The sequence below is a fragment of the Mobula birostris genome, chromosome X, assembly GCF_030028105.1.
Source record: "Mobula birostris isolate sMobBir1 chromosome X, sMobBir1.hap1, whole genome shotgun sequence".
NCBI classification, from domain to species: domain Eukaryota; kingdom Metazoa; phylum Chordata; class Chondrichthyes; order Myliobatiformes; family Myliobatidae; genus Mobula; species Mobula birostris.
Genome location: NC_092402.1, coordinates 84530812 through 84554430, shown reverse-complemented (window position 1 = coordinate 84554430; position 23619 = coordinate 84530812). Strand labels below are relative to the sequence as shown.

Genomic DNA, 23619 nt, shown 5'->3' with positions numbered 1-23619 from the left:
CTTGTCCAGTTCGCTATTCCTGCTTCTGCTTTGCTCTCCTGGTATCAAACAATAAACTCAATTTAACTAACCTCACAAGATGTGTCTTGCATTTGGGTCCACCCTTGCTCCCAATGCCCACCCATTGTGACAGCCTTGGGTTTTCAGTCTACTTCTTTCTCCTTCTGTCCTTTTGAATATCAGAAAATTTCACTGAGAATTGCAAAATTTAATCCTAAAACAACAAAAAAAATTCCTTACGAAATACAAATTGATGACAGTTAATTGTAGGTATTGTCCATTGATGAGCTAAAGTGACCAATCACAATGTTGTTAAGAGTAAAATGAAATGACATAAGAAACATGGAAAGGGAATGCAGTAGCAAGAATGTTAAGCAGGTGATTAAATTGCTCCTTGTTGTGCAGCATTATACCTTCCTCTCCGAATGTTCCTTTTCGAGGTGCAATTAGTGAAATAAAAAGAAATTTAGTTTCCAAGTTAACAAAAGTAAGACCACAGAACATGCAATAATTAAACAGGTTCTGATTAACACCACACAAACAAATGTGAACACATTTAAATTAGTATTGAGCTGGCATATTGGAAGGTGAATAGCTTATAAAGTATTCATTGTTCATTTCATGAACCTTGACAGATTGCTTTTTTAAAGGCTTCTTTACTCTGAGCAAAGGAACATAGCAATTACCTAAAACTTCTCCTTCTGATCCCAATCAAAATATTGCTTACTTCGATAATTTAGGTAAGTACTTTGTTTTAAGTAGGATTTTTTCCACTTATGGTTCTTAAGAAAGACGTTATTATTCTTAAATACAATCAAGTCCTGGCTGCCAGATTGAAATTTCAAAAAAAATGCAGCCCTAGATAAAATGTGAATGAGTTGAATGTTTAACTTGTGTGGAAATAATATTTAAATCCACTTTTGAAACATGAGGTTGTTTGAAGTAAAATAACAAGTGAATCCTAGGTAAGGGGTAATATTCCAATTTACATATTTAGGTTTAATCGAACACATGCAAAAATATATAACAACTAGAATTCTTTACAACCTAAGATAGGGAAGAGATGGTTGTTTACATTTTGCTTGTATGAAAATCAGGACCAATAGAGCAGATTCATGCAAATTGTAACAATAGTACATCATGCGCTATTTATATTATTTTGATCAAGGATTTATGCAACAGCAAGTATTGCACTGTTTTATACTGGAATTTTTAAGTATACTCTTGCAGACATCCCACCCTGCAAAAACTGATTTCAGGGAGGTAGCACCATCAATTTGAGGGAGACTTCCGGGAGAGGTGGGATGTCTGTAATACAGTAGCTCCTGAGCAGCCGGCCAGCTAGTTTAAATAACGTTAGCTATGCTAATGAACAAACGACACCTGTTAAACCCACCTCAACATGTCTTTTACAGTCTTAACCCATCATGGGCAATAGAAAAGTCACTGTTGCAAACAGTGCAGCGAATTTTTGACCCCTATTAGGCAGGGATACACTTTAGTGTAATCTGGGGTGAAGTACATTTTATATTTTATCTTTTGGAACACTCTGCCACTGACTTTTTTTGGAACTCTCTCGCTCTTGCTCTCTCACGCTTGCTTTCTTGCTCTTGCGCTCGCTCTCTCTCTCTCTCACGCTCGCTCTCAAAAAAATCAATTTCTGGGACATTGTATACAATTTGCGGGTATCAGGGAGCCACTATTATTTGTGGGAGACTCCCGGAACTGCCGGGAGAGGTGGGATGTCTGCTCTTGGAGCCAAAACTCTTTCTTAGAGCCAAAACTGTTAACATGTCATTTGCAAAACTGCTTCTCAAAAGACATTGCCATGGAAACATACCACAGCTGGAAACCAATTGCAAGGATTCATGAATCAGGTTCACTGATCACCAACAACAAAAAGCACATGACAGTGTTATCTTCTCTGAGTGCCTGGGGCAAAACAATCAGGGAAGTGTTTTGAGTGTTCCTGAGTGAAAATATTTAATTTATACATCATTTTTTAAAATAATTTGTTTGCCTCCAACAATAAAGTGAACTTCCTTGGTCAGGAATTACTCTCTCAGTTTTCAGAACTTGCCACAACAGAATTTATTAATTCACTGGAATAAATTTCAGTGAAAAATCAAGAAGCAGCCAGAAGGTGGAAACCAGGGCTTCCACTGCAAACCAGTGGATGGGGGCTGGTGGAGGGGGGAGGAGGGGTGATCAGAAGCATGTGGTAATTAAGGGATTTACCAAACTGGGACCTCAATATAGTCTGTGCTATTAGGATCTAGTTGCTCCTAGGACAACATTTGCTGAGTTGAATTGCAGGAAATCATGTCTTTCAGCACGTCTGATGTGAAAGATAACATCAGATGCCTAGTATGACACATTTCTGGGAGATTCCTGGCCAGAATTTCCAGCAATGTAAAAAAAAAGATTAGGAGATTTATTACTGCTTTTGATTTTCAACTGTACATTGTGAGATATTCTAATTTCCAGGCTATTTGCTTCTACGAAAAGACAAAGTTTGAACAGATTATGGACTACAGGAATACAATTAAAAATCAGAACATTAAAGAATACCAAGAAATGCTCAGCATTTCAAAACTCAAATTGGTGCAAGATATCTAATTGTCAAACAACTCATAAGCTGATTGAAAAAGGTAGAAAGGACAAAGCTTTCCCAATGCAAAAGACTATTTTTAAAATGGGAATTTTAGTTAAGTATTTTTGATTTTGTTGTGCCTAGTCTACAAGGGAAGTTTAAATAACCTATTACAGACAAAATCCTTTGTTCCATGGTTGAATACAACCAAGTGGAGGAAATCCACTTTGGAACATGATATTAAGTGTTTACCAGTTCTTTAGATCTTGTTCAATAATTGGACACATTTTAATGAAAAAGATGTTAATTTATCAAAGGTATATCCAGAAAAATAAATGGCATTTGGTAAGACATACTTTACAAAGGAAGGTCATCCTTTACTAATCACTGGTTAGTTTTATCACTTAAAACGGCATAAGGAATATAATTTCCCATTTATCAGCATCAACAACACTCCAGGAACTCTACACTAAGCAGAACAAAGTTAATGGAAATCTATTCACCATCTTAAATATTCAGTGACGCGAAGTGGCTTCAATCTATAAAATATGCTACAGCAACTCGCAAAGCCTCCTGAGATCACTTTCCTAATCTGAAATCCTTACTACATAGATAAGAAAGGTGGTACCAGATGAATAGTAATACAATTCCATCCAAATCACTCACCAGTATAACTCTGAAATGTATAACAATCAATTTCTGTGTTGTCACTAGGTCAAAACCCAGGATCTCTCTCTTGTTAATACTGGAGGAATACCTGCACCACTCTGGCTGCTGTGAATCAATAAGGCTGACAATAACTTTCTCAAGGGCAATTAACAATGGACAATAAATGTCAGCCTTGCTGGTGACTTTCACTTCAGGAATACAGTGTAATTTTTAAAAGGCTAGCATATTGTAACTGAAAGAACATCTGAACATGACTTAAGGATTGAAGGGCGCCCTTTCAGAACAGAAATGCGAAGAAATTTTTTTAGTCAGAGGGTGGTGAATCTATGGAATTTGTTGCCACGGGCAGCAGTGGAGGCCAAATCATTGGGTGTATTTAAGGCAGAGATTGATAGGTATTTGAGTAGCCAGGGCATCAAAGGTTATGGTGAGAAGGCAGGGGAGTGGGACTAAATAGGAGAAAATGGATCAGCTCATGATAAAATGGCGGAACAGACTCGATGGGCCGAATGGCCTACTTCTGCTCCTTTGTCTTATGGTCTTATGAACAAGACATTCTAATTTACACACACAATTCACATCACACAGATTTTTCTAATACATGTACTAAATCTTTGAATCCACCATAACAGATTATGATTTTGTTACAGTAGCTCTTTGAAATAATTTTCCTTTATGTTCCACACCCCAGACTTTTACCTGTCACCCTGCCAATTTGTCTATTTCAAATCAAGTCCAATTGCCTTTTGAAATTTCTTATGGAATTTGCTTCCAACAGCCTATCAGGTTGTACATTCCAATCATTAAAAAAAATCTACTCCCCTTTACATCTTTTGCCAGTTGTTTTAAAACTGTAAACACTGGTTACTGACTTATTAGCTGATTTTTTTCTTTACTTGCTCTAATAATCTTATTAGCTTCTACTTAACCACCTCTAATTTAAATGAATGTTCTTAGCTTCTCCGATCCCTGTACGTCACCTAGTCCCTCATTCTGGTAAAAACTCTGGAATCATATCTTAGCCTTGATACCCTCCTTAAAATCCAGACTCAGTCAATATTTCAACTAAAATTCAAACATCCAACCGGTAATTTGTATAAGGTTGCTATTCTTAATCATGCAGATAATGTTTTACCAAATTGTCTTGAATTTTTTGGATTTCATTTGTTCTTTTCAGCAATGATGCTGTATCCTTCACCTATTTTATGTTTCAATTACCAGGCTAAGGAATGGGATATATTATAGTAGGTTTTTTTTATACAACACAAAGTAATTCATGCTAAATATATCAGTGAGCAAAGTGCTTATGTCGAAAAGGTGTTTTTAAAGTACTACTGGCCAATAGAGAGATGTTAAGTTGTCAACATTTTAAGTGATTAGATATAAATTTATTGTGAGCTATACTTGATAAATGGCTTAATCTTTTACAGTGTTTCAATTGTCAAGACTGATGCTTTTCCCAATAATGATGTTAATAATTTCTGTAGATATTAAGCATATCAACACTTGGCCAGTAATAAAGAAGGTGGTTTGCACTGCATCAGAATTTCTCAGACATGCTCCCAGCATTCCACATTTCAATAAATGTGAAAGCAGCAATCCCATTCCATGCAAATAGAGTTGCTCTATTTTTTTCTCAAAGGAAGCTAAAAATTCTGCTGAAGACACAAAGAATTATAAATGGATGTTTTCATTTTTTTTGCTGTCTAGATCAGTCCTTTCCAAAACAGGCTCAAAAAGCCAAATTGAAGCAGTAGCAATAATATATATCCAGAGAGCCTTAGATGCCACACTATCAGGGATCTAAGAATCATGGCAGAGTATAACAGGCTGTTTTCATATGATGACCTGTACATCAAAGGGAAAGCTATTTCACAGAAGTTGATTATTTAAGACAATCTAATTCATTTCACATGCTCCCTCCACTCCTTGGCCATTTTCATTTAATATAACTTGAACATATTTGGCAGCAAAATGACCAAATTCTACAACTGGTTTTAATTGATTAAAATAATTAAACTATTAACTTTTTCCTTGTTGCCACATTTTTGCACATACAGCCTGGAAAAGTTTCAACTGCAGACTTTCAGAATAAGGCTACAGGAATAAGAACTCCCAGTAATGTCTGGAATCAATTAATGTACGTTACACTCAATTAATGCAGATGGAAATCCACTTCAAGAAATGGCAGTTCTCATCCACATTATGAGCTGAAGGTTAATTTGGCTTTGATGGCATGTAAACTTAATTATTACCTGCAGGAGATGCTACTGGGCCTAAGCAGAGAAAGTAATTGAAATCCTTATTTCATTTATTAGTCAATCATCGCAAATTCATTGTATCTACTGCAGAATCCAAGCAGGAAAGCATTTGGGTGTTATCTTCCAAATGGAGTAAAGTAGGAAGCAGTCAGGAAGAGGCATGCTTGTCGCTTACTTAAATCCCCATCCAGTACCCCCTAGGACAATGGCAGCCACCAGGATGGCGCCTGCGATGGACCCTATAATGATATTGGTACCACTAGGACCTGTGACAAAGGAGAGGGGAACGAAACCATGGGAACACACATGTCAGAATCAAAGCACTAACTTTTCAGAGACATCGCTATTACATCTTCACGTATTGCTTACTGTGGGCCTGGATGTTTGTATTAAATAACGTGTCCTATTTGGCACCAATTTTTTCTTTGGAAGACTGTGGAGAAAAAAGCACAAATGTTCATGCTTAAAAAAGTCACTGTAGCCAAATAACAACCTATGAAGAGATGAAGAGAAATGTGAGTTGAGAGCACCTAATTTGCACTTCCCAATGGTTAGCTAATTCTATTTCACTGTCTCTACAAATACTAACTGTGTGACTTGGATGAAGGGAGAAGAAAATACAATCAGAGTTTTAGGAAACACTGGCAAGTATCTCAGAACCTTACTAAGGTATGTCAGAGTGGAACATACTACAGTGGAGGTTAAGTATAATTTAGTAACTATAAAAAGCCCAAGAAAATTGTGCTCGTAACCTCCTCAACAACTCTCAATTCCCTGGCCCTGACCACCTCATTTTCACCATGGATATCCAGTTCCTATACACTTCTGAGCCCCATCAAGGCGGCCTTAAAGCTTTCTGCTTCTTTCTCAACAAAAGGCCCAACAAGTTCCCCTGCAACACCACCCTTCTCCATCTGGCATTCACCCTCAACAATTTCTCCTTTGGCTCCCCCCACATTCTCCATACTCAAGGGGTAGCCATGAGCACCCACATGGGCCCCAGCTATATTTGCCTCTTTGTGGACTATGTAGAAATGTCCATGTTCCAAGCCTTCCGTAGTAATGGTCCCCAACTCTTCCTTTGCTTCATTGATGACAGCATTAGCACTGCTTCATGCACCCATGCTCAATTTCATCAACTTTACCTCCAGCTTCATCCTGCCCTTAAATTCACTTGGTCCATTTCTGACACCTCCATCCCCTTTCTCAATCTCCTTGTCTCCATCTCTAGAGACAAACTGTCTACCAACATCTTTTATAAGCCTACTGATTTCCCCAGCTATCTTGACTACACCTGTTTCCTATAAAAATGCCATTCCCTTTTCTCAGTTCTGTCATCCCTGCTGCATCTGTTCCCAGGACGAGGCTTTCCTTTCCGGGACATCAGAGATGTCCTCCTTCTTCAAAGAATGGGGATTTCCCTTCCTCTACTATTGATGCTGCCCTCACCTGCATCTCCTCTGTTTCTGCGCTCACCCCATCTTCCCACCGCCACCAGGGATAGAGTCTGGTGGTTAACCTTTAGGGTATCCTGCACGAGGACCCCCAAGTCCCTTGCACTTCCGATTTTTGAATTTTCTCCCCATCTAAATAATAATCTGCCCGATTATTTCTTCTTTTGAAATGTACAACCGTACATTTCTCAACGTTGTATCTCATCTGCCATTTCTTTGCCCACTCTCCTAAACTCACTAAGTCTCTCTGCAACCTTTCCGTTTCTTCAACATTTCCTGCTCCTCCACCTATCTTGGTGTCATCTGCAAACTTGGCCACAAAACCATTTAATCCATAATCCAAATCATCGATATACATTGTAAAAAGAAGCGGCCCCAACACCGACCCCTGCGGAACACCACTAGTAACCAGCAACCAATCAGAATAGGATCCCTTTATTCCCACCCTTTGCTTACTGCCTATCAGCCAATGCTCCACCCATTTCAATAACGTTCCTATAATTCCATGGGCTCTCATCTTATTAAGCAGCCTCATGTTCGGCACCTTATCAAAGGCTTTTTGAAAATCCAAATACACAACATCCACAGCCTCTCCCTTGTCAATCTTATTCGAGATTACCTCAGAAAATTCCAATAAATTGGTAAGGCAGGATCTTCCCTTCATGAAATTATGCTGGCTTCGGCCTATCTTGTCATGCACCTCGAGGTATTTCATAACCTCGTCCTTGAGGATTGACTCCAATATCTTTCCAACCACTGATGTCAGACTAATAGGTCTGTAAGTTTCTTTTTGCTGCCTCCTTCCTTTCTTAAATAGCGGAACTACATTTGCGACTTTCCAGTCCTCCGGAACCATGCCAGAGTCTATTGATTCCTGGAAGATCATTTCCAATGCTTCCACAATCTCCAAAGCCACCTCCTTCAGAACCCGTGGGTGCACCTCATCCGGGCCAGGAGACTTATCTATTCTTAGTCCACTTAGCTTCCCAAGCACTTTCTCTCTAGTTACCTTGACTGTACCTAATTCTATTCCCTGATACCTCTGGCTATCAGGTATATTGCTCACGTCTTCCACTGTGAAGACTGATGCAAAATACTCATTCAGTTCCTCCGCTATCTCTTTGTTATCCATTATGTAAGGAGGTTTCGACTTTTATGTTACTGCGGAGGCTAATTAAAATGGCATCTTTGTTATGTTAATCTGGGGAATGCGGCTTTGTTGTGTTAAACGCTGAGAAAGTTTGCGCTAGCAGCTTATTGTGGTTTAGAGGGTGATAAGAGGGTGCTATTAACCAATTGGGATAGTTGTTATGGTTTTGGTGTATTTGAAGATACTGTATGCGCGGGGTTTTGGGGCAGAAGGCGGGAGAGCGAGACAGAGGCTGGACCAGGTGCTGTGAGTCCGTTAATGGAGTCGGACCCCGAGCGGGACGTTTGGCAAGTAGACGGAGACGGACTTGGACTCGTGTGGAGCGTCTGGTCAACCACCGTTGTTGGTCCCAGGCGGCCGGTCGAGGTGGTCCGAGGGGTCACAGGGTGAAGAAGAAGGTCCTTGAGCTCCAACGGGTTTTTTTGTGCACGAAGAGATTGAACTTTGATAAGTGTGGCGCCTTTTATTTTCCTTTTATATTTTATTCTCTTTTAATTATATAGTTCCAGTAATATCTATAAACTGTATATCATTTAATTGCATCTGGTGTATTGTCTGTTACTTGGGCGGGGTGGGGTACGTCACACAGCATCCACACAAACGAATTACCCAGTTTGCCGGGGCCCAGGCTGTTTCCCTAGACAACAGCGAGCCAAGCGACCCTGAGGGTGGCCGGGGGGGGGGGGGGGGGCTACAATTATAATTACTCCAGCATCATTTTCAATCAGTCCCATATCTACCCTTGTCACTCTTTTATTCTTCATATATTTAAAAAAACTCTTAGTATCCTTTTTTATGTTAATCGCCAACTTCTTTTCATAATTCATCTTTTCTTTCCTAATGACTTTCTTAGTTTCTTTCTGTAAGTTTTTAAAGGTCTTCCAGTCCTCATTTTTCCCACTAATTTTTGCTTTCTTGTACGCCGTTTCTTTTGCTTTTATTTTTGCCTTAGCCTCTCTCGTTAGCCACATTTGTGCCATTTTTCCATTCATGATTTTCTTTTTTCTTGGAATATATTTTTCCTGCATTTTCCTTATTTCTTGTAGGAATTTCATCCAATTCTACTCTGCCGTCCCTCCATTTAGTTTACTTTTCCTATTGACTTAGGCCAGTTCCTCTCTCATACCACTGTAATTTCCCCTGTTCCACTGAAGTTGATGGAGAAGATCCTGAGAGGCAGGATTTATGAACATTTGGAGAGGCATAATATGATTAGGAATAGTCAGCATGGTTTTGTCAAAGGCAGGTCGTGCCTTACGAGCCTGATTGAGTCTTTTGAGGATGTGACTAAACACATTGATGAAGGTAGAACCGTAGATGTAGTGTATATGGATTTCAGCAAGGCATTTGATAAGGTTCCCCAGGCAAGGCTCATTCAAAAAGTAAGGAGGCATGGGATCCAAGGAGACCTTGCTTTGTGGATCCAGAATTGGCTTGCCCACCGAAGGCAAAGGGTGGTTTGTAAGTGGTTCATATTCTGCATGGAGGTTGATGATCAGTGGTGTTCCTCAGCGATAGGTTCTGGGACCCCTTCTGTTTGTGATTTTTATAAATGATCTGGATGAGGAAGTAGAAGGGTGGGTTAGTAAGTTTGCTGATGACATCAAAGTTGGGTGTGTTTTGGATAGTCTGGAGATTTCTCAGTGGTTACGGCAGGACATTGATAGGATGCAGAACTGGGCTGAGAAGTGGCAGATGGCGTTCAACCCAGATAAGTGTGAAGTGGCTCAAATTTGAAGGCAGAATATAGCATTAAAGGTAAGACTCTTGACAGTGTGGAGGATCAGCGAGATCTTGGGGTCTGTGTCCACAGGACACTCAAAGCTGCTGCGTAGATTGACGGTGTTGTTAAGAAAGTGTGTTGGCATTCATCAACCGTGGGATTGAGTTCAAGAGCTGTGAGCTAATGTTACAGCTATATAGGACCTTGGTCAGACCCCACTTGGAGTACTGTGCTCAGTTCTGGTCACCTCACTACAGGAAGGATGTGGATATTCGGAGGCAGAGCATTGTCATGATGGCGCCTAACAGCGACTCCTTTGCTTGCATCTTCAGAAACAACTCTATTTCTACCTTTGATATCTCTTTTTTCCCCTTTCAAAGTTCTTTTGAAGACCCTGACCTGGAGTTACACTCTGACTTCGGTTCTTTGCGGGAATGGGACTAGCTCTCAGGTCCTCATGACTGGCCGCTTTTCGATATGCCAAAGATGCGGCCTGGAAGACTAGCGTACCTTCAGGGTGCCAGATTTTCATGGCTCTAGAGGTGGGCTGAATCCAGGCTTGTGTTCCCGACTGAGGCGTTGCAGGAGAACAGGGAAGATCGGAAGCAGCGGCTTAGCTGCCGTGGGCTGTGTGTCCAGAAACCTGAGTTCTTTGGACACAGAGCCTGGAAAAAGCGACGCAACAGACATTTAACATCATAAACCAGTGAGTTGTTGGTTCTGTCTCCCCTCTCGTTGTGAACCAGGGACACCTCTTTTTCCCTTATTAGGGAGAGAGAGAGACTGTGGTATGTCGAATTACTGGGTAAACAAGTAGTCTTTGGGGTACTGCAAGTCTGTGTCTTTATTGATGTTTTGCTGCACGCTTGAGTGCTCGGTGAGTGGGAGGCGCTAATGCTTTTCTGCTGGTGGGGGAAGGGGCATCATTGCCTTGCTGCTGCTTGTGGGTGGGAGGGCAGTGCTGGGGTGTCTTTGGGGTTCTAACATTTAACTGGTATTCATTCTTTGGAGCACCCCTCTGTTTTCATGGATGGTTGTGAAGAAAAAGAATTTCAGGATGTATATTGTATACATTTCTCTGACATTAGATGCACCCATTGAACCTATAAACAGAGTGCAGAGGAGATTTACAAGGATGTTGCCTGGATTGGGGAGCATGCCCTATGAGAATAGGTTGAGTGAACTCGGCCTTTTCTCCTTGGAGCGACGGAGGATGAGAGGTGACCTGATAGAGGTATATAAGATGATGAGGGTCATTGATCGTTTGGATAGTCAATGGCTTTTTCCCAGGGTTGAAATGGCTAACAGGAGGGGGCATAGTTTTAAGGTGCTTGGAAGAAGGTACAGAGGGGATGTCAGGGGTAAATTTTTCACACAAAGAGTGGTGGGTGCGTGGAATGGGCTGCTTGTGAGGTGGTGGAGGCAGATACAATAGGGTCTTTTAAGAGACTCTTAGATAGGTACATGGAGCTTAGTAAAATAGAGGGCTATGGGCTAAGGAAATTCTAGGCAGTTTCTAGAGTAGGTTACATGGTCAGCACAACACTGTGGGCTGAAGGGCCTGTAATGTGCTGTAAATTTCGATATTCCATGTAAAATTCTCCCACAAGGATCATGTCTATCTTTATCTATAGCTACCTTAGTTGAGGTATTGTGGTCACTGTTCCCTAACTGTTCACCCACTGAAAGGTCAGTCACCTGGCCAGGCTCATTACCCAACACCCGGTCCAGTACGGCCCCTCCTCTCATTGGACCGTCCACATACTGATTCAAGAAACCTTTCTGGATACACTTAAATTCTGCCCAATCTAAACCCCTTACACCAAGAAGGTCCCAGTTTATATTAGGGAAGTTAAAATCCCCCATGACAACAACCGAATTATTTTTACACATTTCCTCAATCTGATGACATACCTGTTCCTCAATGTCCCGGTGGCTATTAGGTGGTCTGTAGTACAATCCAATCAGTGTGTTTGCATTGTTCCTATTCCTGAGTTCCACCCAAATGATCTCAAGTATCTGACTCCTCCATTACGTCTCCCCTGAGTGCAGCCATAATATTGTCCCTGATTAGTAATGCAACTACATCCCCATTTACCTCCTCCTCTATCTCTTCTGAAACTTCAAAAACCTGGTACATTAATCACCCATTCCTGTTCCTCTCTCAACCGAGTTTCAGTAATGTCCACAACATTTTAGTTCTACGCACTGATCCATGCGTGAAAGGGGAAAGGTTTAGGGGGAACTTCTTCACTCAGAGAGTGGTGGGAGTGTGGAACGAGCTGCCATCTGACGTGGTAAATGCGGGCTCACTCTTAAGTTTTAAGAATAAATTGGATAGGTACATGGATGGGAGAGGTCTGGAGGGTTATGGACTGGGTGCAGGTCAATGGGACTAGCGGAATAATGTTTCAGCACAGACTAGAAGACAGATAACAGGGGCTTTGGAATGTGCACCGTCCAATGAAGGGAGTGTTTTTTCCTTGTTGTGTGCCTGAGAACCAGGTGATCTGGGTCTTTTGTTCAGCGAGAGATGAAGAGAGCAGATGCCAGAAAGGAGAGATTGTAGACCGGAGGATGGAGTGGATTTGGAGTGGGGCCGGAAGTCGACAAAGCGCGGGGAAATCGGTGGAGGACCAATGGAATGGAAACCGTGAGCTCCAACGAGCACTTCAGACTGTTTCATTAACATGGGTCCTTTTCTCTTTGTTTTTCTTTACTAACCCTTTAGACAAATTAAGAATTATAAAGCTAAATTGTTTAATTGCATATGATGTACTGTCTGTTATTTTGTGGTACTGATTTGTAACGGGGGAACAGATCACACAGCATCCACACAAACAGGAGGTTCTGCACCTCAGATTTCACACGTTTGGCAGGGCTGGAGACTGTCTTCCCTAGACTAATGCCGACGGTCGAACCTGAGGGTTACACCTGTTATTTCAATTTTGCCTTTCAATACTTTCCCTGACATCTACCTTCCAGTCTGATCCTCCCTTACTGATCTCAGGCTCTGGTTCCCAGCCCCCTGCAAAATTATTTTAATCTCTCCTGAGTGGCATCAGCAAACCTCCTGGCCAGGATATTGGCTGCCTTCCAGTTCAGGTGCAACCTGTCCTTCTTGTATGGGTCACCCCTTCCCCAGAAAAGGATCCAATGATCCAAAAACTTGAAACTCTGCCCCCTGCACCACCTCCACAGCCACTCATTAACCTGTGCTATCACCCCATTCCTTCCTGCACTAGGCCGTAGCACAGGGAGTAATCTAGAGATTACAACCTTGGAGGACCTTCTCTCCAGCCTCTTCCCTAAGTCTATATACTCACTGCGTAGGACCTCTTCCCCTCTTCTGCCAATGTCATCAGTGCCAATATGCACCATGACCTCTGGCTGGTCACCCTGACCCTTGAGAATATCTTGCAGCCACTCTGATACATCATGCACCCAGTCTTAGCCAGAGGCCCTATATATGTGAGTCAATCAAGTGCAACGGAAGGGACAAAAAGTGGTAGTGGATTCAGATGGAAGAAAGGAGGAAATGTTTCTGTTATCACCAACAACAGTCTGCGCTTTTTTTGAAACAAGTTGCGCACCTAAGAATTGGTGGTTGTGGTTGGCATCCGTCTGTCTCGAAGGACAATGGGAAATGATGATCATTATCACAAGCCTGGGCAGAAGGTATGGAGATCCTGAGATGCCCAACGATCAAGATCCCCCTCTCAGCCTCACCAGTGTAGTTCAAAGGAAAGCTTATGAAGCAATACCTTTGGCACCAGCTTGGCTGCAGGAATTGTGGAAGGATGTTCAATGATGTTCAGCCACCTTTAGGGGCTTCACTCCAGTCTGGATTTGCTGTCTGGGTTTACTCCCGTAGCCTTCGTCTCTCCTGAGGCTGCTCACAAGGCAGTGGGGATATTTACCCATAACTGGGGATCTAAGAATTACGACAGTGAAAATTCAAATTGAATGCTGAGCTCCATTTCTCTCTCCACAAATGCTGCTTTACCTGCACCATTTTCTGCAGATTTCCTTCACCTGTAGCATTTTGCCTTTGAGCTATGGTCCACTTTGGGGACATTCTCCACAAACAGCATGGGCAAGATTGGAGCTGAACTCCTTCTGTTGCAAAAATTGCTTTCAGGCCCAGTTTCTTGTTGAGTTTGTACGTCAGCCATCACCTCTAGATTCCCCATTAGAACTGACTCTAACCATGGGGAATGTTCGCAATGATGTCACAACTGTCCTCCATCACTCTAATTAGATTGCTCACTCACTCTCGTGAAGTGGCAGTGGCACCACGGATCAAATGTCTTCTCTCACAGTGGCAGTCTTTGTTCTCCCGCTGCTCACTCTTTCCCTTGTCCTGCAGGAACTGGCCCAGACTGCTGCCTCTCATGGTGAGATGATACTGTCTATGGGCCTTGCTCTGTGGCCCAGTGTATAGGGCACATGTCAAATGAACATCTGTTAGGTTATGTGCAATACTCGTAAATCTTATTTTCTTATAACATGCTGTCTATTGATTCTATGCCACCTTTCACAGCTATTCCATTGTCCCCATTTATTCTCTGTTACTTCAATGTTCATTTAACCTTATGATATGCACTGTGTGTGGAGTGTGAATTAATGTGCTAATTTGCAGACAAGCAATGATATCGCAAAAGCAATTCATTTTCTATTCTTCCTGTTTGATCCCTTTCATTGCTGACTTTTCCAATCACTTATTGAAACATTTTTTTTTACATACTACAAAAAACAAGTTATTTGCATTTTATAAAGAACATGAGCAATCAACCTTAAACAATCTGGTTAGTTGGCTTCAGCTTTCCAAGCTTCTGTTGACTTTAAAATTAAACTTTAAAATAATATTTTGTTGAAAACAATTACATCACTAAAGTAAAGATTCCGCATTCTCCTTATGAGAGAATTTTTATGTAGAAGAAAATAGATCCCATTGCCATTAAGTAATGGTAACCTTGCACTGAATGTACTTCAGAATAAGAAGGGGGTATTCATGATTTGCACAATTAAATCTAACTAGTTATCGTGTGATATTTTTATTAAGCAGGCAGATTTTACAAAATATTGTATTGCATACAGACCCTTATACTGTCCTTCTGTATCCTCTGCTGGAGATGGTTCTGTATATGGATCGAAAACACTGCAGTCTTTCCCTGTCCAGTCACGGACACATATACATTTTGCCTCATTACTGCACACCTGCAAGAAGAATACAAATATTCAGCAAAATGATACGACCATTTACTTCATTGAACAATTCTCTAATCTAGTACAGATGAAAACAGTAAGCAACTGAACATGTTTGTTGACAACTTCGGCTCCTACTTCAGCCCCAACAGCCTCCGGATTGGACCACTGACTTGGCCACCAGGTGGCTAAGAACTTTCTCACTGTCACTGGATCCTACTGCTCCTCTACTTACACCACTACTACTACGACTCACCCGCCCACCCCAGTCTTTTAACTTCCCCTCAATCCCTCATTCCCTTTTCATTCCATTTAGCTCCCATCTTCATCCCACCCCATAAAAGACTCTGTAGTTAATGAATGGAAATTTGATAAAGGTTCAATAAATAAGACCATAAGATAGAGGAGCAGAATTAGGCCATTTGGCCCATCGAGTCTGCTCTGCCATTTCATCATGGCTGATCCAATTTTCCTCTCAGCCCCAGTCTCCTGCCTTCTCCCCATATCTCTTCATTTTCTGACCAATCAAGAATCTATCAACCTGTCTTAAATATACTTAAAGAGTTGGCCTTCACAGCTGCCTGTGGCAACGAATTCCACAGGTTCACCATCTCTGGCTAAAGAAATTCCTCCTCATCTTCATTCTAAGACGATGCCCCTCTATTCTGAGGCTGTGTCCTCTGGTCTTAAGACTCTCCCACCATAGGAAACATCCTCTCCACATCCACTGTATCGAGGCCTTTCACCATTCAAGCAACACACATCAAAGTTGCTGGTGAACGCAGCAGGCCAGGCAGCATCTCTGGGAAGAGGTACAGTTGACGTTTCTCTTACTAGCTCTTCTTTCAGTTAGTCCTGACGAAGGGTCTCGGCCCGAAACGTCGACTGTACCTCTTCCTAGAGATGCTGCCTGGCCTGCTGCGTTCACCAGCAACTTTGATGAGTGTTGCTTGAAATTCCAGCATCTGTAGAATTCCTCGTGTTTGCCTTTCACCATTCGACAGGTTTCAATGAGGTCATCACTCACTCTTCTGAATTCTTGTGAATACAGGCCCAGAGTCATCAAAGGCTCTTCATATGACAAGCCATTCAAACCTGGAATCATTTTTGTGAACCTCCTTTGAACCCTCTCCAGTTTCAGCACATCCTTTCTAAGATAAGGGGCGCAAACCTGCTCACAATACTCCAGTGAAGCCTCACCAGTGCTTCATAAAATCTCAACAACACATCCTTGCTTTTATATTCTAGTCCTCTTGAAATGAATGTTAACATCACATTTGCCTTCCTCACCACAGACTCAGCCTGCAAATTAACCCTCGGGGAATCCTGCACAAAGACTCCCAAGTCCCTTTGCAGCTCAGATTTTTATATTTTCTCTCCATTTAGAAAATATTCAACCCTTTCATTTCTTCTACCAAAATGTATGACCATACAGTTCCTGACACCGTATTCCACCTGCCATTTCTTTGTCCATTCTGCTGCTGCTAAGTTAACAAATTTCATGCCACATGCCGGTGATAATAAACCTGATTCCAATTCTGATTCTTCTAATCTGTCTGTCCTTCTGCAGCCTCTCTACTTCCTCAAAGAAGCCTGCCCCTCCACCTATCTTCATATCGACTGAAAACTTGGTAACAAAGCCATCAATTCCATCATCCAAATTATTAACATATAACGTAAAAAGAATCGGTCCCAACACAGACCCCTGTGGAACACCACTAGTCACCAGCAGCCAATCAGAAAAGGCTCCCTTTATTCCCACTCTTTGTCTCCTGCCAATCAGCCATTGCTTTATCCATGCTAGTATCTTTCCTGTAGTACCACGGGCTTATGGCTTGTTAAGCAGCCTCATGTGTGGCACCTTGTCAAAGGCCTTCTGAAAATCCAAATATACACCATCAACCAATTTTCCTTTGTCTTTCCTGTTCGTTATTTCTTCGAAGAACTCCAACCGATTTGTCAGGCAAGATTTTCCCATGAGGAAACCATGCCGACTATGGCACATTTTATCATGTGCCTCCAAGTACCCTGAGACAACATCCTTAACAATCGACTGCAACATCTTCCCAACCACTTACGTCGGACTAACAGGCCTATAATTTCCTTTCTTCTGCCTCTTTCACTTCTTGAAGAGTGGAGTGACATTTGCAATTTTCCAGTCTTCCAGAACCATTCCAGAATCTAGTTATTATTGAAAGATCATTACTAATGCCTCCATAATCTCTTCAGCCTCCATTACTACCTCTCCAGCATCATTTTCCAGTGGTCCAATATCCACCCTCACCTCTCTTTATGTATGTGAAGAACCTTTTAGTATCCTCTTTAATATTAATGGCAAGCTTACTTACGTATTCCATCTTTACCTTCGTAATTACTTTTTTAGTTGCCTTCTATTGGTATTGGAAAGCTTCCCAATCCTCTAACTTCCCACTAACCTTTGCTCTATTATATATCCTGTATTTGGTTCTACTTCTTTGGAATGTATATACCCTGTGCCTTCTGTGACGACAAACCAAGTTATCAGAAGATTGATGCTGATGACAGAGATAAGCGAGACAAATGGAGAAACGTTCAAAATGTTAATGAGAGAGGAGAGAGAGATAACGAAAAGAGACACCAGTCCGAGTATTGACAGACCGGTTGCTTTGAACCTGAACTGTTTGAAGTTTGATGGACAGGCGATACCCCAGTGAGGGATAAAAGGAACAGGTTCGCTAAGGCAAGAGACACACCACGAGATCACGAGACCCTGGAAGAGCGGTGTGCCCCCACAAGTCGGTGGGAGTTTGGAGGTCTGATCGCGGGACCGACCATAGACGCACAGGGTGAAAAGGTACGATTGGCGGGAACCTGGTGTGTGTGTCCGCCCTTGCCTGGGTGCCGGGTTCACCATGGAAGAACGGTCGTATCCGGAACGGAGGGGTCACAGTTGGTGACCACAGAAGACATAAAAGGGTTCGCCCGAAAGCTAACTGCGAAGAACAAAGGTCTGTGTGAATCAGAATTTGCATTCTCTCTCTCTCTCCAATGGCACAATAGCGATTACTGCGAACTGTACTAAGCTGAATTGAACTCTGCGTCACTCGAGACTGATCATTTTACCCCTAGACTGCGATAGAGCTTGGTTGATTCATATTACCCTAGTTCTGTGTACATGTGTGTTTTATCATTGCTAACCTGTTGCATTTATATCCTTACGATTAGAGTACTGTGTTACTTATTTCTTTAATACAACTTTCTTAGTTCCAGTAATCCAGACTCCAACTAAGTGGTCCATTTCTGCTGGTTTGGCAACCCAGTTACAGGGTACGTAACATAAGTGGGGATCTCGTCCGCAATTTTGAACGCCAAATTTGGGACTGGGTAAATTGATTGGGTTAAAATTCCCGAAAGAGAGAAAGGGCAAACAGCAGAAATGGAGATTGAGGAATTTCTAAAGGCGCCAACCTTGGAGGCATTAGAGGATGCCAGGAAAGCGGAATTGGCAACTGTGGCCAAACGGTTGAATCTTTTTAAGGGGAAGTCGACAATGAGGAGAGCGGAGATGCACAGAGCTATCATAGAGCATTATGTATCTAAAGGTGTGTTTCCCCAAGGGGAGCTGGAGGTGGTATCTATGGGCAAACCTGGTGGAGAAGCAGTACAGCTGCAGATTGAAAAATTGAGAATCGAGCACGAGTGCCGGGTAAAACAGCTGGAACAAGAAGAGAGGGACAGGCAGTTAGAGCGAGAAGAGAGAATAAAACAGTTAGAGCGAGAAGAGAGAATAAAACAGCTGGACCGAGAAGAGAGGGACAGGCAATTAGAACGACAAGAGAGAGAGAAACAGAGGAAAAGGGAATTTGAGCTGGAAAAGTTAAAGATGATGCTAGCGCAGGGGCCCATGCCGAACCAAGGTGGAGGGTTCAGGGCGACCCAGGAGGTTAGGCTGGTTCCCCCATTTGAGGAGGGCGATGTTGATCGGTACTTTCTCCATTTTGAAAAAGTTGCTGCAAGTCAGGACTGGCCGAGGGATAAGTGGGCTGTTTTGCTACAGAGCGTACTTAAAGGAAAATCCCAGCAAGCTTACTCGGCCTTGTCTGCAGAAGATGCCCAGAGGTGTGATGTGGTGAAAGAGGCCATCCTCAGGATTTATGAGTTGGTCCCGGAGGCATACCGGCAGAGGTTCCGGAATGCGAGGAAGCAGTGGGGCCACACGTATTTAGAGTTTGCCCGTGAGATGCAGATGTATTGTGAGCGGTGGTGCGCCTTGAAAGGGGTCAATAGGGATTATGACAGTCTGCTACAGCTAATACTGATTGAGCAGTTTAAAGGTTGTGTCCCTGAGGGTATGAGACCCTACCTAGATGAGTAAGAGGCAGCCACGTTAGCCGCAACTGCTAAGTTAGCGGATGAGTATGCGTTGACGCATAAAATGAAGTTTGCCCCGAGTAAAGGCTACCAGAAGGGTAGTCAGGACGGCGGGGAGAGTCCGCCAGAAAAGTCAGAAAGTAAGCCGGGGACTAGTGAGAAGGATAAGGTAGACCGGGAGCAGTCTGGTAGGAAGTCTCCTGGGGTCATCTGTTATAATTGCGGGAAAGTCGGACACTTTGCGTCCAGGTGCTTTGCCCCAAAGAAGGAGACGGGAAAAGGAAAAACGGCGATTTTGACTGGCTGTATCGAGCTGGTAAACGAACCGCTAGGAGGGGACAGGTCTGCCAAAGTTCAGGAAGGGCGCGAGAGGTTTATCTCGGCTGGATTGGTGTCAGTGAAGGAGGGGTTAAAACCAGTTCCAGTGCGGATCTGGAGAGACACGGGAGCGTGTCAGTCACTGATACTGAAGAGTGTATTAGAGTTTAGCTCAGAGACCCAGACTGGGGAGGTCAAGGTCAAAGGTATTGGGGAAGGGACAGAGGCAGTCTCTTTGCACCAGGTACACCTACAAAGCAACTTGGTCTCTGGACTAGTCACGATCGGGGTGAGGCCCGAATTACCGATGAAAGGCGTAGAAGTCTTGCTCGGTAATGACCTCGCCGGAGGAATTGTGTTCCCAGCCGTGAGATTGACAGGTCAGCCTGCCAGCAGTGAGGCCCCGCCCATGGACTCACAGGTTCATCACGGGACTGCGGTAGTAAATTTAGCTGAGACGTTTCTGCCAGCCTTGTACGAGAAGGGGGTAGAAAGTGAAAAGAAGGAGTGTAGTGAGGCAAGAGGTAGTGAGGGAGCTGGGACAGACGTAGCATTAGCCAGGAAAGAATTTGTGCAGGCGCAGGAGCAAGACGAGGGGCTGATGATTTTGGCGGAGACAGCTCTCTCTGACGCAGAATTAACAAGGGAACTAGTAGGCTATTGTGTGGAGGAGGAAGTGCTAAGGAAGAAAGGGAGACCAAGTACCGTACCCGCAAGTGAGGAATGGGGGGTGGTGCAAAAGAGTTATGGGGTTGAGATTTTTAACCTGGCCTACAAGGTACCCCCCGGTGGACATTTTGCGGTGCTGGAGGAAACAGTTGGTGGAATCATGAAAGAGGTTTACCGGCTGCACCGGAGGAAGGATGTTATTGATTATGGCTGACGCGAACTGAGGTGGTCACAGGCTTTTGATATGCTAACAAACCTAGTCGGTGTTAGCCAGCCTAACGAGCATTATCCCTATAGAATGAGTAATTCAGTGACGAAAGGGCTGACGAACACAGAGGTGTGTATTGGCGATGTAATACGGCTGTCTGAAGCCAGCTTGATAATGAACCTTGAAAAAAATGAGTTCGGCCACACGAAGGTCACTTACCTGGGAATTGTGGTGACACAGGGGCAGCTGGCAGCGATGCAAGCTAAAGTGCGGGCTATCTCTGACATCCCAACCCCGACAGACAAGAGGGCCCTCAGAAGGCTCTTGGAGATGGTGGAGTACTGTAGGAAGTTTTGCAATAACTCTGCAGTTACTACCCCTCCCCCTCCTACTAAGCCCTTGCGAGAGAAAACTAAGTCGAAATGGGACGACCCTGTTATTGTGGTCCAGGACGAAACCCAATGACAGGTTACATTGATCGCAATTCATCAGTGTTTTTGGCCACTATGAAGTTTGCTAAGTTGGAGCCTGGTCTAAGGGATTATTAATAACACATATAAAAGGAACAGAAAATGTGATGGCTGACTGTCTGTCAGGTGTTGACAACTTCAAATTCGCTGTATTAGCCAAATAGCTGATAAAGATGTATATTTGTGTGTATCAAATAATGTATTCATGTCTGTCATTTTTACCCCGGTAAAAATCCTTAAAGGTGGGAAGTGTGACAAGAATACACATAAATTAAGATGTTAGCTGTCCTGTGCTGGCACCAGTGGGATCAGCAGTTGGTCTGCCACCTGTCTTCAGGAGAAAGAGAGATAAGGAAAACAATGGAGCAGCATTTGGAGATGTTAATGAAGGGACGGGAGAGTTTAACGGAAGGGAAGCTGTCAAGGTCGGCTCCCCCTTTGAACTCTGAACTGTTTGAAGTGATGGACAGGCGATACCCCAGCAGGGGGATAAAAAGGGACAGGTCCGCTAAGGCAAGACACACACGACACCACGAGGTAACGAGACCCTGGAAGCGGTGCGTCTCCCACAAGTCGGTGGGAGTTTTGGAGGGCTAATCGCGGGATCAAGCCATAGACGCACAGGGTGGAAAGGCACGATCGGCGGGAACCTGGTGTGTGTCCACCCTTGCCTGGGTGCCAGGTTCACCGCAGAGAAACGATCGTATCTGGAAACGGAGGGGTCACGGTCGGTGACCTCAGATGACATCAGAAAGGGCTTGCACGAAAGCTGACTGCGAAGAATATCGAAGGTCTGTGTGGAAGCCATTTGAATATTCATTCGTTTTGCTCTCTCTCTCCTTCCCCCCACTGTCCATCGCCACGGCAGCGATTACTGCGAACTGAACTGAACTAAATTGAACTGAACTTTGCGTCACTTTGAAACTGGTCATTTACCCCTAGACAACGATAGAGCTTGATTGATCCTGTTATCTTAATTCTGTGTACATGTGTGTTTATCATTGCTGAACTGTTGCATTTATTATCCTTTTGATTAGAGTACTGTGTTGCTTGTTTCTTTAATAAAACTTTCTTAGTTCTAGTAATCCAGACTCCAACTGAGTGATCCATTTCTACTGGTTTGGCAACCCAGTTACGGGGTACGTAACAGTATGGTTTCTGTAAAGGGAAATCTTGCCTGACAAACCTATTAGGGTGGACAAGGGACAGGCAGTGGATGTCATTAACTTGGATTTTCAGAAGGCATTTGATAGGGTGCCTCACATGAGGCTGCATAACAAAACAAAATCTGATGGTATTACAGGAAAGATACTGGTGGAATGGCTGACAGGCAGGAGGCAGCGAGTGAGAATAAAGGGGGCCTTTTCTGATTGGCTGCCAGTGACTAGTGGTGTTCCTCAGGGGTCATTATTGGGACTGCTACATTTCACATTGTTTGTCAATGATTGGGCTAATGGAATTGATGGCTTTGTAGCAAAGTCTACAGATGATAAGAAGATAGGTGGAGGGGTAGGTAGTGCTGTGGAAGCAATGTGATTGCAGCAGGACTTATACAAATTGGAAGGATGGGCAAAAAAGTGGCAGATGGAATATGGTGTTGGGAAATGTATGATAGTGTATTTTGGTAAAGGAACAATAGTGTGGACTATTTTCTAAATGGAAAGAAGAGTCAAACATCAGAGGTGCAGAGGGACCTGGAAGTCCTCGTGCAAGACTTCCAGAAGGTTAATTTAGAAGTGGAGTCTGTGGTAAAGAAGGCAAATGCAGTGTAGGCATTCATTTCAAGGGGAATAGAATATAAAAACAAGGAGATAATGCTGAGTCTTTATAAGACACTAGTCGGGCCACATTTGGAGTATTGTCAACAGTTTTGAGCCCTATATCTAAGAAAGAATATGTTGTCATTGGAGATAGTCCAGAGGAGGTTCACAAGGATGATTCTAGGGATGATGGGGTTAATGTATGAGGAACATTTGGCAGCTCTGGGCCTATACTCACTGGAATTTAGAAGAATGCAGGGGCATATTATTGAAACCTACTGAATGTTGAAAGGACTAGATAGGGTGGATGTGGAGAGGATGTTTCCTTTGGTGGAGTATCCAGAACTAGAGGCTACATCCTCAAAATTGAGGGGCACCTTTTTAGAACAGAGACGAGGAGGAACTGTTTTTTAGCCAGAGAGTAGTGGATCTGTGGAATGCTCTGCCACAGACTGCGGTGGAGGCCAAACCCGTGGGTATACTTAAGGCAGAAGTTGATAGATTCCTGATCGGTCAGGTCATCAAAGGATATGGTGAGAAGGCAGGTGTATGGGATTGAGTGAGATCCGGGATCAGCCATGATGGAGTGGCAGAGCAAACTGAATGGGCTGAATGGCCTAATTCTGTTCACATATCTGATGATTTAACTCCAAATAAGCCAGGTTAATGCTCAGAAATGTCTTGTGTGCTGGATCATTTATTTTTATTCATCTCTACTGTGTTTAAATGTTTTAAAATAAAGAAATTATACATTCCAAATTAAATTTTCCATTTAAAAAATCACTT

At 43.0% G+C, this 23619-nt stretch overlaps 1 protein-coding gene across 1 annotated transcript in view; it reads right to left on the bottom strand.

The window, feature by feature from the left end:
• Positions 1-382: 382 nt before the first annotated feature.
• The window catches only part of adam11 (ADAM metallopeptidase domain 11), a 242953-nt gene continuing 219716 nt past the window's right edge, over positions 383-23619 (bottom strand). Inside the window, exons 21-23 of the mRNA XM_072248984.1 lie at positions 14953-15070; positions 5699-5789; positions 383-431 (exon numbers count right to left, since the gene is read on the bottom strand). Of these exons, the coding sequence (XP_072105085.1) occupies positions 383-431; positions 5699-5789; positions 14953-15070 (258 nt within the window). The remainder of the gene's footprint in view (positions 432-5698; positions 5790-14952; positions 15071-23619) is intronic.